Source organism: Giraffa tippelskirchi, chromosome 4 (assembly GCF_054371585.1).
Source record: "Giraffa tippelskirchi isolate mGirTip1 chromosome 4, T2T-mGirTip1v1.2.pri, whole genome shotgun sequence".
Taxonomy (NCBI): Eukaryota; Metazoa; Chordata; class Mammalia; order Artiodactyla; family Giraffidae; genus Giraffa; species Giraffa tippelskirchi.
This window is the reverse complement of record NC_137278.1, coordinates 42,736,841-42,752,902: the sequence shown is the minus strand read 5'-3', so window position 1 is coordinate 42,752,902 and position 16,062 is coordinate 42,736,841. Positions and strand designations below refer to the sequence as shown.

Genomic DNA, 16,062 nt, shown 5'->3' with positions numbered 1-16,062 from the left:
AAGTAAATAAGATTATTCTTAAGGCTAATTTCCCATTGTTGCTGTCCTGACCCATGCTAAGTTCAGTGGTCACGTCTGTCTCCCTGGCTGAAGTCTTGTTTACCTGTAGTCACTGTGGGAGGCTATGAAGGGTCTCTTTTACTTATTACTTTTATTCTACGAATTTATCAAATATCCACTAATTTAATTATTGGGAATGCAAAAATAAAGACAATCACTTCTCTTAAATAGCTTACGGCTTTTGCAGTGCTTCCCAAACTTTCCCATGTAATGACATACACAGAAAACGAATGTGGTAAATGTGAGAGTGTGTTTAGCTAGGAGGAGGGCTCTTGCTGCCTCAGGCTCTGTGCAGCTGCCTGGAGGGTTAAAGGGATCAACAACACAGGCATGCATTTTTTGAATTTTTGGTTTAGTGGGGAATTCTCAATTTACACAAAGATGTGGTTATAGTACAAAAGCTATGAGGGTAGTTTCAGAGACAGTTCACTAACTAGCTTCTGTCCTAGAGAGATTAGCTGGTGTTCGCCACTTTCTATGAATGCTTGGGTCTATTCTTTATAAGTTCTGTCTTACTAAGTGGAGTGGTTTGTTCACCAAAACTTAATTGTGTTCCAAAACTTGTTAATACTAGTTATGTTTTTGTAATGATGTAATTAATTTTATGTACACCAATGAAATGGGCTTAAATTTTAAAAAGTTATTTCCATGAAAATTGTGTTGAATGCTTTGAGAAAATTGGATAAAAATGAGTAGCCTAAAAGAAAAAAAGTAATTAGGTGAATATGATAAGTATGAAACATTGAGAAAATCAGTCTAGAATGATTCTTCTGCATGCAGATTATTTCACAGTTGACTAAGTTCTTAGTCCACTTTGAAGAAATGAAACTGGAAATCACAGATGGTGTATTATTGGTGTGGTTACATAAGTTGACAGCTCTGATCAGCAGATCTATATCATACCAAAGGAAAAGATCTCTGTGAATGATTGTATTATTATTTGTAAAAAGCTGAAGTAATTTAAGTATCTAAAACTTTTCATCGTTCCATGTTTGAACTTGCTTTTTAAATTAACTGCCTACCTGTCCTAGAGTGTTTTGGATAGATGGGTTTCTGGTACAAGTGTAGCAGGAAAAGAGTAGTCAACAAGTTAAAAAGTCCTAAGCAAGTCAGAGATGAAGAGGTAACATTAGAACTGAGACTAGACAAGGTAAGTAGGGATCATGTCTGCAATTCATTGTCAATTCGGAGGGGATCCATTAGGCTGAGCTAAGAAGATGCTGGAAAATACAGGAGGTGAGAGGTTCTTAGCCTTGTTCAAGAGGCTGGTTGGAATGTATTTTTAGGAGGTAAGTGATGAGTGGCTCACTCATTCTGAATTATATCAGAAATTCCAATTTCTTGTAGTTCTTGGTCACCACTGAAGAAGTGACTGCTTCCTTATTTTTCCTGTTTTCTTTTTGTTTTTTCAACACCCTTTGTAAGGGCTAATGACTTCCTTGCAGTTTAGTTTCTATACATTAATGATATGTATTGTGCAGTTTTTTATACTTTAAAAGTCTCTGCATGCATGCTCAGTTGCTCAGTCATGTCCTACTCTTTGCAACCCCATGGACTGTACCCACCAGGTTCATCTGTCCATGGGATTCTCCAGGCAAGAATACTGGAGTGGGTTGCCATTTCCTCCTCCAGGGGATCTTCCTGAACCAGGGATAGAATCCACGTCTACTGTGACTCCTAGATTGGCAGGCAGGGTCTTCTACCAGTAAGTCACTTGGGAAGCCTCTGAAAGTCTCTAATCTCATGCTATTGAGCTGTAATATTCTTAGTCATACACTTAGTCAGTGGGTATGTGAGAAATTACCTCATGCTCAGTGTCAATCATTAATATATTCCACCATTACAAAACCACCTCAAGGTGCATGCTGAGTTCATTCTGCCTTCAGTGTACTTTTTTATTTTTTCCAGTTTTACTGTAAGGGCAGTGAGGTCAAGAATACAGATAAGAGTTTTAAATCCCAGCTTCATTACTTAGCCACGTAACGTTCAGCAGGTTATTTAACTGCTCTAAGTCTCAGTCTCCTCACTCGTAAAAAGTAGACCTAAAAAAAGTAAGATTTTAATGACTACTATTGAGACTGCATGTAAAGCATTTGCGTTTACTCAGTAATAAATGTTTGCTGGGAAAGATTGAAGGCAGGAGGGAAAGGGAACAACAGAGGATGAAATGATTGGATGGTGTCACCGACTCAATGGACATGAGTTTGAACAAGCTGTGGGAGTTGGTGATGGACAGGGAAGCCTGGCATGCTGCAGTCCATGGAGTCACAAAGAGTCGGACGTGACTGAGCGACTCATCTGAATTGAATAAATATTTACATTCAACAAGTATTTACTAAATACCTATTAGATGTCAGGTGCTATCCTGGACACAGTGAAAACAACAGAATTGTATTAAGGTTACAGATGGTATTTCTTTTTAAAATTCTGTAACTTTCATATTTAAATATTCTTTGTCTTTGATTATGAATAGATTTTTATCAGTATATTTATCAGTATTTTAAATTTGATATATATTTTATTTATGATCATGAATACTTTAATTCTTTCTATGTTTCTTAGTTTTTGCAAAATATTCCAAGTAAGTGAACCATAATTTCCATCCCTATAATTCTCTAGTGTCAAATGGATTGGTAGTTTGCAATTTTTGTTATAATAAAGTTCATCTATCTCTAATGATTTTTCCTGATTGCAGAGATAAAATTTAGGAAATTCTTTAACTTTCTGGATTACAGGTCTGTGCTCCTGTGGCTAAAAAACTAATGTGCTCTGTTATGAAAATGATTAACTCTACTGATGTATGAGTTACATTGAAGATCCACATAGTGAAAGCCCTAGGATATATGTAGAATTGTCTTTAACTGGCAACTCCATCCATATTTATGGATTTTTTATCTACTGAACTCAAGATAGATAAGAAGGATTGGCCTTGTTTCAGAGGACTATGGTAGCTATTAAAAGAATTGGGCTCTCATTCTTATACTGTGTGGATGTTTAGGTATTTAAAGGATCTGTGTGTTCATTGTTGAGTGTAAGGTTTAGTGAGCAGGGGAGGCTTTGTAAAGTGTTCTTGGCATTGTATTATCAAAGCTTAGGTGAAACTATAGGAAGGATAGCTGATGACCATTATAGGATTCTTTGGTCACTTGTCATTGGGCATGGCAAAACTTTGGAAATCAAATGTTTTTTCTTAAGTTTTTAATGGTCAGAAATAAGATAATGACTCTAACTCACCACTTGAAGGAAAGGTATTAGTAGAAACAGTTGTCAGAAGTGTGAGAGCTGGGAGTTTGTACAAATGTGTCAGTGCCTGTGTTCCTTCTGGAGAGTCTCCTGTAGTTGGACATGTAGGTTAACTCTTGCTTGTTTGCTGTTATAAGAACCCTGTAGTGAATATACTTATATATAAATCCTTGCATCTCATAATTATTTCTAATAATAAATATTCAGAAATGGTTTTGTGTTCAGAGGCTATAAACTTATTTTAAGTTTCTGGTTAGGCATTTCAAATTGCTTTCCAGTTTGTACTCCTGTTCACATTAGTTTTGAGCTGTATTTTGAGTGCCAACTGTGTGTTAGTAGAGAACTATACTAATAAAGCCCTGCCTTCATCTACTTTCTAGTATCTAGAAACCTCTAGTCGAGGTGTAGACAGTAAAAGATATGAAATGTAATTTCAAGTAGTGATAAGTGACATGAAAAAAGAAAGGTAAGGGTACAGGGAGTGAGGGAGTAGAGGTAATATTTTAGCTAGAATAGGCAGAGAAAGGAAAGGCCTCTCTAAACTAGCATTTAGTAGAGACTTACAATCTATTTTATTGTCAGTCTTGCTATATTTATTAAAACATTAAGTATTACTATTTTTAAAACTGTTTGCCAGTTGAGATGAAAAATACTTTAAAATTTTTATTAGATATTTAGGTTGATTTTTCCTTTAGCTTATTTGTATTAGTTGTTGGTTATTGGATTTGAGTTGCTATGATCCTTACCTTTATATAACAAAAAGGCACAGTATTCAAGTTCTGCTCCCCCGAGAGGGCAATATGAGACTTAAGATGAAAATAAGTGATTTCTATGAATCTGGCTCCTGGTTCTTTCTGAGATTTTTGCTAATGTCGACTTTAGTAACTGAGATAGCAGATTGTAGTGGAGGATACTGTATGTATGTGAATTGTTGGATTGGTGCTGATGAGTATAACTGTTTAGAAAACAGTGTTGTTGCTAAGACTTCTGATTTATTCTTTGAAAGGACTTGTTTACTTGCTCTCTGTTACAGATTTTTGCTTTTGGATATGTGTAGACTCAGTGTATGAATAGGACAGCTGGTTTTCTTCTATTACTGGTAAAATTACCCTCATGTTTTCCTGTCTGTAGGTCTCTTTGACATATACTTTAGAATAATTAAAATTAATTTAAAAAACTCAAAAGATGTAGGAATTAATATCTGGCAAAATTAAAATACATACTTGATTTGATAGTTTGTCCTGTGTTTTTATAATTTATAAGTGGAAGAAGACAAAAGAACTTTCTTAGGAAATGTACTTTTCCAGGCTCAGCTTATAATTTTAGTATGTGATCATTCTATTTGTTTCTTTATCATAGAGAGATCTTTTTAAATTATGACACTAAATTATGGCTTGTAAAAATTTTTTTTTTATGCAGAGCATAGTTTTAGATTTAGGTTTTCTTTATGAAAATTGTATGTGATGTATCCTAATTCAGTACTTTTTAAAAATTAAAATAATGGTTGTTTGTAATCAGCTTTCTAATTAATAATGACACCACCGTTGTTTGACACTTAGTATTTAATAAGATAAAAACTAAGTTCCAGAGAATAGATTTCATTTAGTAACAGCTCTCTTTGTTCCATTCATTTATTCACTAACCTACTCAACAAGTGAGTGCTACTAATGAGCATGGCACATAATTAAAGGTGATGGATATGGGAAAGGGCGCACCTACGGCTGGTACTGCCTTCCTGGAGTTTACAGGCATGTAACATATACGGAGCACCAAACAGACAAACTGGGGGACAGTGTAATAATTACTGATAGCAGCTGGTAGTACCTGAAGCAGGAAGTGAGGGCTTTGTCAGATTCACTCCTGGTCGTATGAGGGTAACACAAAGTGATTTTGTTCTGTGGTTCTCTGATGCCTTGACAGAGTGTATATGTATAGCTGCACATGTACATGCACACAGAAGACTGACTTTTTAAAAAATTCTTCTAATTGTGGTAAAATACTCATAACAATGTCTACTATCTTGACCATTTTTAAGTGTGCACCTCAGTAGGGTTAAATATATTCCCCTTGTGCAGTCTCCAGAACTTTTTCAGCTTGCAAAACCAAAACTCTGTACCCATTAAATACCACTTCCCCTTTCCCCTTCCCCCAAGCCTGTGGCAACCACCATTCTGCTTTCTGTCTCTATGAATTCGACCCTCATGTAAGTAGATAAAGGTCTTTTTAATCTTAGGTTTTCTTTCTATTGTTTTGAAAGTTGCCCGAGTTCTGCTACCAACTACAAATCTTTCGTTTTGCTTTCCTGGATGAATATGAGGAGATGAAAAAACCCCGGGGGATTGTTCTGTGGCCGTGCTGTTGCCAGTGGTGCCACAGGCCAACATCGCCTGTGGCAGCTTCAGCTCTCTGGCCATCCTGAGAAATCCTTAGCCAGCACGGAGCCTTAGGAGGAGCAAAGTTTGAACAGGCAGAGATGTTATCAAAACTTGGGTTTTTATCACCATGGAAGACTGTCTTAAACCAGGGTTTGGCAGACCTTTTCTGTAAAGGACCAGATGGTGAATATTTTAGGCTGTGCAGTCCCTGTCACAACTGTTCACTTCAGCCACCATACCATGAAATCAGCCATAGACGCTGTGTAAACTTACAGGAGCAGCTGCCTTCCAGTAACTCTCTGTGAAAACAGGCCGTAGGTCCAGCTGTCCCACAGGCTATAGTTTGTTGACCCTTGTCTTGAAACTGTCCTCAGGCTACACATAACTGGAGAGTGATGAGGTAGAACCTGTACCTGGGAGATTTCTGAGCTGGTTGGTGACTTGGAGCAGAGAGAGATTCAATACCATATTTATGAAATTTGTGCCATTGATTATAAGGTGTACCTTTTATGTACTGCTGAGAAAGGAGATCAGTCCTGGGTGTTCACTGGAAGGACTGATGTTGAAGCTGAAACTCCGATACTTTGGCCACCTTATGCAAAGAGTTGACTCACTGGAAAGACCCTGATGCTGGGAAGGATTGGGGGCAGGAGAAGAAGGGGAAGACAGAGGATGAGATGGCTGGATGGCATCATCGACCTGATGGACATGGGTTTGGATAAACTCCGGGAGTTGGTGATGGACAGGGAGACCTGGCGTGCTGCAGTTCATGGGGTTTCAAAGAGTTGGACATGACTGTGCGACCGAACTGAACTGAGAAAGGAAAAAAGTGCAAACAATTGATAAGATCTCACTGGCTGTATGATTCATCCTGGTTTTAGAAGTGTTAAAACGTGAGGTGGGGTAGAGAATGTGTCTGAATTGGTGATGTAGTGCTAGCACAGCCAGCCCTTGTAGTCTTCCTGTGGGCCATACACTATGCTTAGCACTTCACATGCATTGTCTTGCCCCTCTGCCATCCTCAGCACATCTCCTTACGGTCCCCAGTGGCCGCCGGAATGAACTCTAGTCACCGTGTCTTCGTTCCACACAGCAGGAAGGAGGAGGAAGGGCATGTTGTCCCCTGCCCTTTCACAGAGACTTCCTGGGAATCTTTCAGCTCACTTCCAGTTAATCTCAGTGACCAGGACTTTGACACAAATAGCTCCAAGCGAAGCTGGACATGTGGTCTTTTATTTGGGGTGGTGGTGTGCCCAGCTGAAAATCAGGGTTCTAAAATGGGAGGGGGAAAATGACATTGGGGTAGGCAGCTAATAATCTCTGCTATGCTGTGTCATTGCTTTGTTTTGTGAATGATGTAATCAGGAGAGAAACATCTTCAAATTCTCTTTTCCAAAAGATCACCACCTGCAAGGTGGAGGTTAAGGTGACCTCCACCTCCCCCTCTCTAAGGTGGAGGGAGTTAAGGTGACCGGAGGCCACTGCATTGATGAGGGGTAGGTGGGATGGCAGCCGTGGCAACAGAGACAGTTTCCTGAGGCTGATGGGCCTCAGTCATTGGTCACGTGTGAGCAGGCACTTGGCTTGGCAGTTGAGTATGAACTGGTGCCACAGAGACAGGAGCAGATTTCCAGAAAGAGGAAGTCTACTTAGAAGGAACTTGAAAAGGAACAGGCAGAAAGAGAGGGAAAATAGAATGTAGCGCTTCAGAAGTCAAGAAGAGAGCATTTCAAAGTCTAGGGAGTGGTCACTTGTCTCAGATGCAGCTGAGAGCTCAAGTTTACGAGAAACATTGTTATTATTGACCAGATTTAGCAAGAAGGAGGATGTTGATGACCTTGGTAAGAGCAGTTCACTGAACTATGGAGAAAACGAGATTGCAGCAGGTGAGTGAAAAAGAGGTGAGGTGAGGAAGTAGAGGTGAGTGCAGCAACTTTTCAAAGGAGCTTTGACTTTAAGAAGATGGAGAAAAAAGGACAGAAAGGGGTGAGTGTATGCTTTGCTATTTTCTTTGTTTTTTAAAGGAATAGATAGGGAAAGGCTAACTCTGATGCTGGGAGATTGATGAAGTGGGCATCTTAGGTGGGCGCTAGCAGAGAGATTACTTTGGGGCAGGGGACAGCTGTGACCAGAAGAAAGGGGAAGCAACAGAGGTGGTGATGCAGGAAGGTCCTGAGGATCTGTTCTGGAGGCAGAAGGTCCAGGGCACTGTTGTAGGGGATGGTTTTGTTCGCCATGTGAATAGGAGCTGAGCTTATCTTGGTGGCTGACAAGGTGTTGGCAAGTTTGCTGGTGGATCATGTGATAATGTACGTGATTTGCCAGCTTTTCCTGAACAAGAAAACAAATCTCTGGTCTAGGTAATTGGTTGGAGCGTTCACATGACCCAGATTTTGGTTGTTACCTTTAGAAATGTGAAATGAAGAGACAAAGTGAGAAAGCACCTAGCACAGGCCTTGGAACACAGAGGCTGTGCAATGAGGGTTTGATGAATGCACTAATGTTCTTGGAACACTTCCTGTACATATGGAATGTCATTTCAAACTTGTTTTACTGTTTACACGGCTCATTTTTTTTTTGGAAAATTTGCTTTTGTTGGGAAAAAAAAAAAAACTTTCTCAATAATCATACCCTTGTGAACCATAACAGGGCAGGTACTGTTAGCTTGTTTTGGGTATTTGGCACTGTCTCCAGGAATAGCAGGAATATGCTACCAAGAACTGGGTTATACTATTGCTAATGGGAACAGTGTGTCTCCATGACTGTGTAATGAATTCAGCTTTTCTTCTAACTGGAAACTAAGTTGTGAACAGATTTGGCAAGGTACAGGTCATAGTAGACAGGTTTTAAAAGATCTTTTAAAAAATATTTCAGTTTCTGCAGAAAAACTAGATTACATCCTAGAGGGAAGAATGTTGTTTAAATTAAGATTTTTCATAATTTCACAGTTACTTTCTTTGTTCATTCCCCAGAGGAAGTTGATTACTTGACACATAGTTTTCTCCCAGTGAGAGGAGAACATGAGTGGTTTTGTCTCCCCTGCACATTTTGCAGGGAGCCTCCTGCGGTTTGCCCCACCTTACCAGTAGAGGTTGCCCTGCTGTATATTTACATGCCACAGACATCTTGCTAGAACACTGAATTCTATTCATGTCTTGGAGAAAGAGAAACATGGTGATCAGGCTTGAAAGCACAGAGATAGCACTGTGTGTGCTATTTCAGGCCTGTCTGACTGTGACCCTTTGCACTGTAGCCCACCAGGCTCCTCTGCCCATCGAATTCTCCAGGCAAGAATACTGCAGTGGGTTGCCATACCCTCCTACAGAGGATCTTCCCCAACCAAGGACTGAACCCGTGTCTCTTACTTCTCCTGCATTAGCAGGCGGGTTCTTTACCACTAACGCCATCTGGAGAGTACTGGTGACTAATTAAAGTGACTCAGTCAGAGTAACATCTAGGCCATATCCAGCAGTGCATGGTACTCCCTGTTGTCTCCCAATGCCATCCATCTTTGCCTGAGTGGATGTCTTTGTGCATTCTCCTGGGGGAGCTCAGAGGGGGAGAGTGGAAGACAGATCTAATAATGTCCCTCTGACTAGGTGTGTCCAGCGTAACTTCAGCTGTTGCCAAGCAGTCTTCTAACACAGGTCCTCTTGGCTCTGGAAACAAACCAAGCTCTGTGGGATTGCTTGGTGAGGTCCCTGGTGGGTGGCGGGTGTGGACAGCATCACCAACAGAGAGAACTTGTATTGGTATATGGGGTGATTTATGTGATGAAAGCTGAGCTTGCCACCTAATTTAAACTGCAGTAAGCTGTAGACCGAAACTGTCTTGGCTTCCTTCCGTGCATGAATGGTGCCTTTCTGTGTGTTTGTGTCTGTCTGTGTGCGGAGTCGGGTGGATTTAAGCTGAAACGTAAGTGAAAGTGGAGGCTTCGAATAGCAATGCTGACTTGATGACTCTGGACATCTTCCCCCTGGCTGTACGTTGTTACTTCACACCTTGTGACTTCTTCCCTTTCTCTCCATAGTCCTTTTCTTGTTAACAGTCAGTTCTTCAGTGGGGCCTGTATTTAATTAGCTGCTATATTATAGCAAGACAAGTAGATATTACTGAAAGCACCACCTAAAGAACCATGGTTCCTTGACATTTGTAGGGGTTGGGTGACTCCCTGCCCACTTAACTTGGGGTACAAGGTTCTAAATAAGGCACTTCACAGAGAATTTTGGGCTCCCACCTAAATGGTAAACAAGTTTCTACTTGGGAGTTGCCTGCACCTGGGCCCAAAAGTCTTCATTAGCTCAGTTTTGGAATTTAATATTGTCCTTGGATCAGCTTATCTTATTTCACCCCAAATATTTGAAAGGTAATTCAAAAGTACATTTTAAATTTAAACTGAAGTTCTCAAAATACCAATCTTGGGAAGATTTGAATCAAGACCAAAAGTGTATTTAATATACCTTTGGCTGAAGGCAGATGGCCTAGTGTTAAAATCATTGTGAGGCTGAGACCTTTGATCACCATTATATAGAGAATAAAGGAGGATACATGATCACCATTATATAGAGAATAAGTTTGGGGGATACAAGAAAAAGCTTGTTTAGCCTCCATAGACTCAGTCGTAAGGAACTGTCTTCTTAAAGCATTCTAGTAAAATTCATGTTTTGAAGTTTGATTAATGTGAAGAAAACATTTTTTTCTCTAAATACTTTATATTCTTTATTGTATGTGGATCAAAGATGTTTTGTCATGAATATATGTGATGTTGGGGTTTTTTCCTCTCCTGGTGAAACTTTAACACTCCAAGATTGACATTTGGTTTTTAATTCATCTGCACAGATGATATGAGTCAGTGTCATTGAAGTTAAAAAGAAAAAAGGTTATATTGAACAAAAAAGGATTTAGGCAGAGTTTTATTAAAACAAACTGAAACATAATTCTGATTGTTTGGTTGATATTTTTAAACAGGCCATCTAGAACTGCACATGCTGCTAGCCATATATGTTGATTTACATTAATATTAAATAAAATTAAAATTTCAATTCCTCAGCTGCATTTAGCACTGTGTCTGGAGGGTGACAAAAATGGTGAAAAATGCTATCCTGTTGATCTTTTGACTACATACCTAAATATGAAGAAATTTCTTTTTACATTGTTTACATTTTTGTAAAGTTTCTGTCTTGAAATGACAGGCTGCCCATTCCTAAGAGATAATGGAAAATTCACAGCCGAGGTGTAGAGTAGTGTCTGAGACCCTAAGCCCTGCCATTCTGTATCACCTGTATTTGAAAGAGCAGTGTTTTCTCAGACTTATACTTTTAGCACCGTGGTTACACTTGTAGTATTATATTTCATTCTTTTAATCTTTTAATTCAAAGTTGAGTGTATTCGGTTCCTTAAATTCAAATGAAGAGAATCCATTTTCTGATTCACTAAACTAAGACTTCAGAACATGTATTCTATTCAATTTTAATACCTACAAATGGAATAAAAAAGTTACATAAGGCTCTATTTGCCATAGAATCTGTCAACCTGTGTTCCATTTCTTTGTATCAGTCTCCTCTCAGATCTGCTGCATACACAAATATCAACTTTATTAAATGAAAGCATTTGTCTGGAAAAATGTGCATTAATTTGGAATCTCCTGAAACATATAAGTCACTTTAAAAAAAGAATGCTAATTAAACCTTGAGGACATTGTGCTAAGTGAAATAAATCAGTCACAAAAGACAAGTCCATGGTGATTCCATGTCTGAGTCACCTGGAGTAGCCAGACTCATGGAGATAGAAAGTAGAAAGGTAGAAAGGAGGGAGTGGGGAGTTGTTTTCTAATGAGCATAGGTCGTTTTGTAGGATGAACGAGTTTTGGTTTTATTTCTTCAGTCCCCTTAAGTATTATCTATCTTCCACCATGATGTAACTAAAGAGTACATTTGATGACCTATTTCATAAAAGAAAAGTAACAACAAATGTTCTGTAAATGGATAGAAAATATACTGTGATCTTTTTAAAAGCTCCGTTCTTGTTATAAGATGTTTAGACTTGTTTGTGCCTCTCCTTCTAACAGAAGAATTTGAGCTTCCACTGTCATAATGCCTTTCCTGTGAGAAAGAAATTGAAGATTAAGCCACTGTGCTCATTTCAAACTTGTTTTACTGTTTACACAGCAAGTTTACAGGCAAACTTGCTTTTGTTGGAAAAAAAAAACTTTCAGATGGCAAAAAAACACACCCTTGTGAACCATAACAAGGCAGGTATTGTTAGCTTGCTTTGAATATTTGGCACTGTCTCCAGGAATTGCATGGAATATGTTACCCAGAACTGCGTGATCATATATATACTTCTCCAGAACCTAAGTAGACTCATAGTGCACCAGAAACATTTACAGATGCGAATGAGTTTGTGCATCCTGTTTGCTATTGTTGATGCACATTGAGAATTCAGTGCTTTTGAAGGTAGTCCAAGAGAAGGATGTTCTCACCAGCCAGCCTAAATATTTGTAGACTGTAACTTTTCCCCCTCTTGTGCTCCATTGTACTGTAAATGAACCACTGAACTACTTCTGTGTGCAAGGGAAGTTGCTGATAAGAACTTAATTTTGCACCAGAAGGCCCCTGGACATTAAAGGAAATGTAGCTGAAACTCGACAGAAAAAGCAAACCTCTTCAGGGAAGCATGGTTTGATTTAACCTCTTAACAATTTTTAAAATTTTTTCAGATTCAGCCCTATGAGAAGATAAAGGCCAGGGGCTTACCTGATAATGTATCTTCTGTGCTGAACAAGCTGGTGGTGGTGAAACTCAATGGCGGTTTGGGAACCAGCATGGGCTGCAAAGGCCCAAAGAGTCTGATTGGCGTGAGGAATGAAAATACCTTTCTGGATCTGACTGTTCAGCAAATCGAAGTGAGTAGGAACGTTGAGCCTTTCCATGAGCTACCAAAATGGTTTTCAGGTTACTGTAAATGTTACCTTAGAAAATAACAGATGCGGATTTGAGCTAGTCAAGGAGCATGCTATCTTTAGTCTCTTTATTAGTGTGTAAAAAAAGGTTTGGTGTTCCTAAAAGCAAATCCTTAGGGTGATGTGAAAGCTTTTGATCTTTAAATAGCATTTGTGCTCTGGAATCTCTGGATCTCTTCAGATTCTCCTTTGATCTCCCTGCCTCTCTCCCCTCCTCTCTAGGGGGAGCCTTCATCACAGCTGGGATGATCTGACTTTATTAGCCCCCTTTTGGAGGCTGGGGAGAATTTCATGTATCTGGCTGGGCACCGTGGATGCTAAAACTGTCACTGACTTCTCTTTTACATAGACTATAAAGTCATTAATCATAGACCATAAGCTCTTCAAGGGCAGTGGCCCCTGTCTTTTTCACCTCTGTATCCCTAGTTTCTCATACAGTGCCAGCAACCATTACAATAGCAGTAGCAGCAGCTAACATTTATCCAGCACTTACTATACACTAAGTATCATTCTGAGCTCTTTACATGAATTGACTCATTTGTTCCTCTCAACAACTCTGTAAGATAAACACTGTTATCATCACCATTTTACAGATGAGGAAACGAAGGCACAGAGAGGTTGATTTATGCCCAGGCCTCCCTAGCTAGTTAGTAAGTGCAGAATCAACCAGGGAACACAGGGCAGTCTGACTTCTAAGACTGTATTTTCTTCTCACTTTGTGTTGCCTCTTAGCTCTTCCTAGAGATAGAAAAGATATCAGTTAGAGTATTATTCACAGTCCTTAACATGAATCCTGAGAATAGGGAGATGTCTTTGTAACATTTGTACTTTCATCCCCACAGTACTTTGGACACAGTCTATGTAAAAGAGAAGTCAGTGACAGTGTACTTTAAATACTTAGTCTGTGTTTGCCCATCCAGTGAGGCCATAGGGCACTGTGGCTGGGCACACAGCCCCAGAGTTGGACTGTGGGGGTTGGGAGGGGTGTCCTGGCTCTGCCACTGACCTGCCACTTCTCTGGGCCTCAGTTTAGCCATCCATAAAATGCAGACAGTAGTTTCTGTCTCATAGGATTGTGATTTAATGAGCAAGTACATGGTGAAGATGCTAGTTATAGTTTATTTCAAATCTATATATTTTGCTATTATAGATGATATGAACATTTTGTGATCAACCATTGAGAGTTAATTTTATACTTTGAAGCAAAAGAATAGTAAGTCTGAGTGACCTGATTGTCATTTTCCTCCATAGCACTTGAACAAAACCTACGATACAGATGTTCCTCTTGTTCTAATGAACTCTTTTAACACGGATGAAGATACCAAAAAAATACTACAGAAGTATAATCACTGTCGTGTGAAAATCTACACGTTTAATCAAAGCAGGTACAAGGAGTAAAAAAATTAACTCTGGGGGATGTTACTTCTGGGAAAGAAGGACTTCTTTGTTTTGTTTAAACAGAGCAGCCTCAAGATGTACATGTGCCAGACTGTCTACAGGTGTTTAATGCCTTTAAAGGCTGAACATTAGTTAATAGATATGTGGCAGTTATAATCACTCTGTGGTTATGTAACTTGAACTTCTTAAAAGAGAATCTGCCTGAGATTTTGGTTCTCAAAAGTGGTAAGAAGCAGACATCCCTGAGTACCAACTTGCTGTTGATTTTCTGGGAAAGGAAGAGAACCACCCCTGAATATATCTGTTGGTAAGAATGGACAGCATTTCCCAAATTGAGAGCATTTCCTTTTTTTTCAAGGAAAAGAACAACCCCACCACCAAACACGTTTGAGAAAATTTACTTAATATGTCTTTCCTTTTGAAGAGTCGTAAAACATATGAATATCTTAAAAATATGGGGTGTCTTCCCATCTGAATGACCATGGAATAATTTTTTTTTGCAGCAAATATCACTATGTAGGAAGCTGGTTTTTTGGTCAACACAGATAATGAGAGATTTTCTTAAATGGATTCACTTACTATTAAATTACTATGATGGATTGAAAAGGAGGGACATTTTATTTAACTTTACATTCATTGTTTTACTTGAAGATCTGGAATACTCTAGAGAGTTGATACTGAAAAAGAAATTTTGTTTTCTTAAGGTACCCGAGGATTAATAAAGAATCTTTACTGCCTGTAGCAAAGAATGTATCATACTCAGGGGAAAATACGGAAGCTTGGTATCCTCCGGGTCATGGAGATATTTATGCCAGTTTCTACAACTCTGGTTTGCTCGACACCTTTATAGGAGAAGGCAAAGAGTATATTTTTGTGTCCAACATAGATAATCTGGGTGCCACAGTGGATCTTTATATTCTTAATCATCTCATGAACCCACCCAATGGAAAACCTTGTGAATTTGTCATGGAAGTCACAAATAAAACCCGTGCGGATGTAAAGGTAAATACTGAGAGGAAGCAGTTTGGGGATTTACATCTTCACATTTCATAGTTGCAATTCTTTATTGAAAAGTTTCTAAGCTTAGAAACTTGATAACATCACTGTAAGCTAGAGTGGGATAGTGTTCTAGAATACCCTAAGTTCTATCTGATATAACAGTGAGTATATACATCCAGATTTAATAGTAGTAAAATCATTTTTCTTTTTCAAACAATCTATATGGGCAATTTTAACTAAAAAACAATTCCACACATATTTATAGGATTACCTGAAACATATGTGAAAACACTGTGTTTGTTCTAACCATTAATATTCTTCTAGTTGGATGCTTAAGTGTTTTTAATTGTTCTTTTAATGAAAATGTACTTCTATTTCTACAGTATGTATTTCTCTCTGTATATATTTTATCACTGTATATCTTTTGTTACAAAACAAAAAAAGCAGTTTTATACAAAGCAAAAATTAGTTTTTTTCATTTTGCATGTTTAGTGGTGATATTTGGCCTTTGATCGAATAATACACAAGGTTTTCCACTTAGCTTCAGGGAGTAAGAAGAGTGGGCAGTGTGTGATACTATGGCTGGTCCTTGGGCTGGGTTCTGTTTGTCTTGCAAATGTCCTGCTAACACATGAGTGAACATTCCCCTTTTCCTGCACCTCACAGCCTCTAGGCTAAGGCCACTCTGAAGTCTCTTCTCTTCCACTTGTGCCTCTGTCTTGACTTTACTCCCCTTATCCCAGAGGTAGTCAGAGCAGGGTCTGAGGTGGTAGGATTGGTCGTCTGGTGATGGACGGTGGTTTGAGAATAAGAGGAATGTCTGTTTCTGCAGCAGATGTTTGGAAAGTGAGGAGAACCTGATGTACCCCCAGGACTTTTATTATGGACAAAAGGGAGTATAAAACAACTGACAACCTGAATTGTTTTCTTTGGTTCTACTTTCATATACATGTGTTACTTTGTATCCCAGATCGACTCACTGCCATTGCCTTTTATTTCAGGGGGGATTTTGTCATCAGTGTCTTT

At 38.9% G+C, this 16,062-nt stretch overlaps 1 protein-coding gene across 8 annotated transcripts in view; it reads left to right on the top strand.

Moving 5' to 3' along the window:
- The window catches only part of UGP2 (UDP-glucose pyrophosphorylase 2), a 58,256-nt gene that overhangs the window by 36,357 nt on the left and 5,837 nt on the right, over positions 1 to 16,062 (top strand). For 4 of the 8 annotated variants that reach the window (XM_081588376.1, XM_081588375.1, XM_081588378.1 and 1 more), the window contains exons 4-7: positions 11,746 to 11,928; positions 12,397 to 12,582; positions 13,891 to 14,024; positions 14,742 to 15,039. In XM_081588376.1, the coding sequence (XP_081444502.1) occupies positions 11,746 to 11,928; positions 12,397 to 12,582; positions 13,891 to 14,024; positions 14,742 to 15,039 (801 nt within the window). The remainder of the gene's footprint in view (positions 1 to 11,745; positions 11,929 to 12,396; positions 12,583 to 13,890; positions 14,025 to 14,741; positions 15,040 to 16,062) is intronic. The other 4 variants (XM_081588380.1, XM_081588379.1, XM_081588382.1 and 1 more) reach the window with 1 other exon arrangement.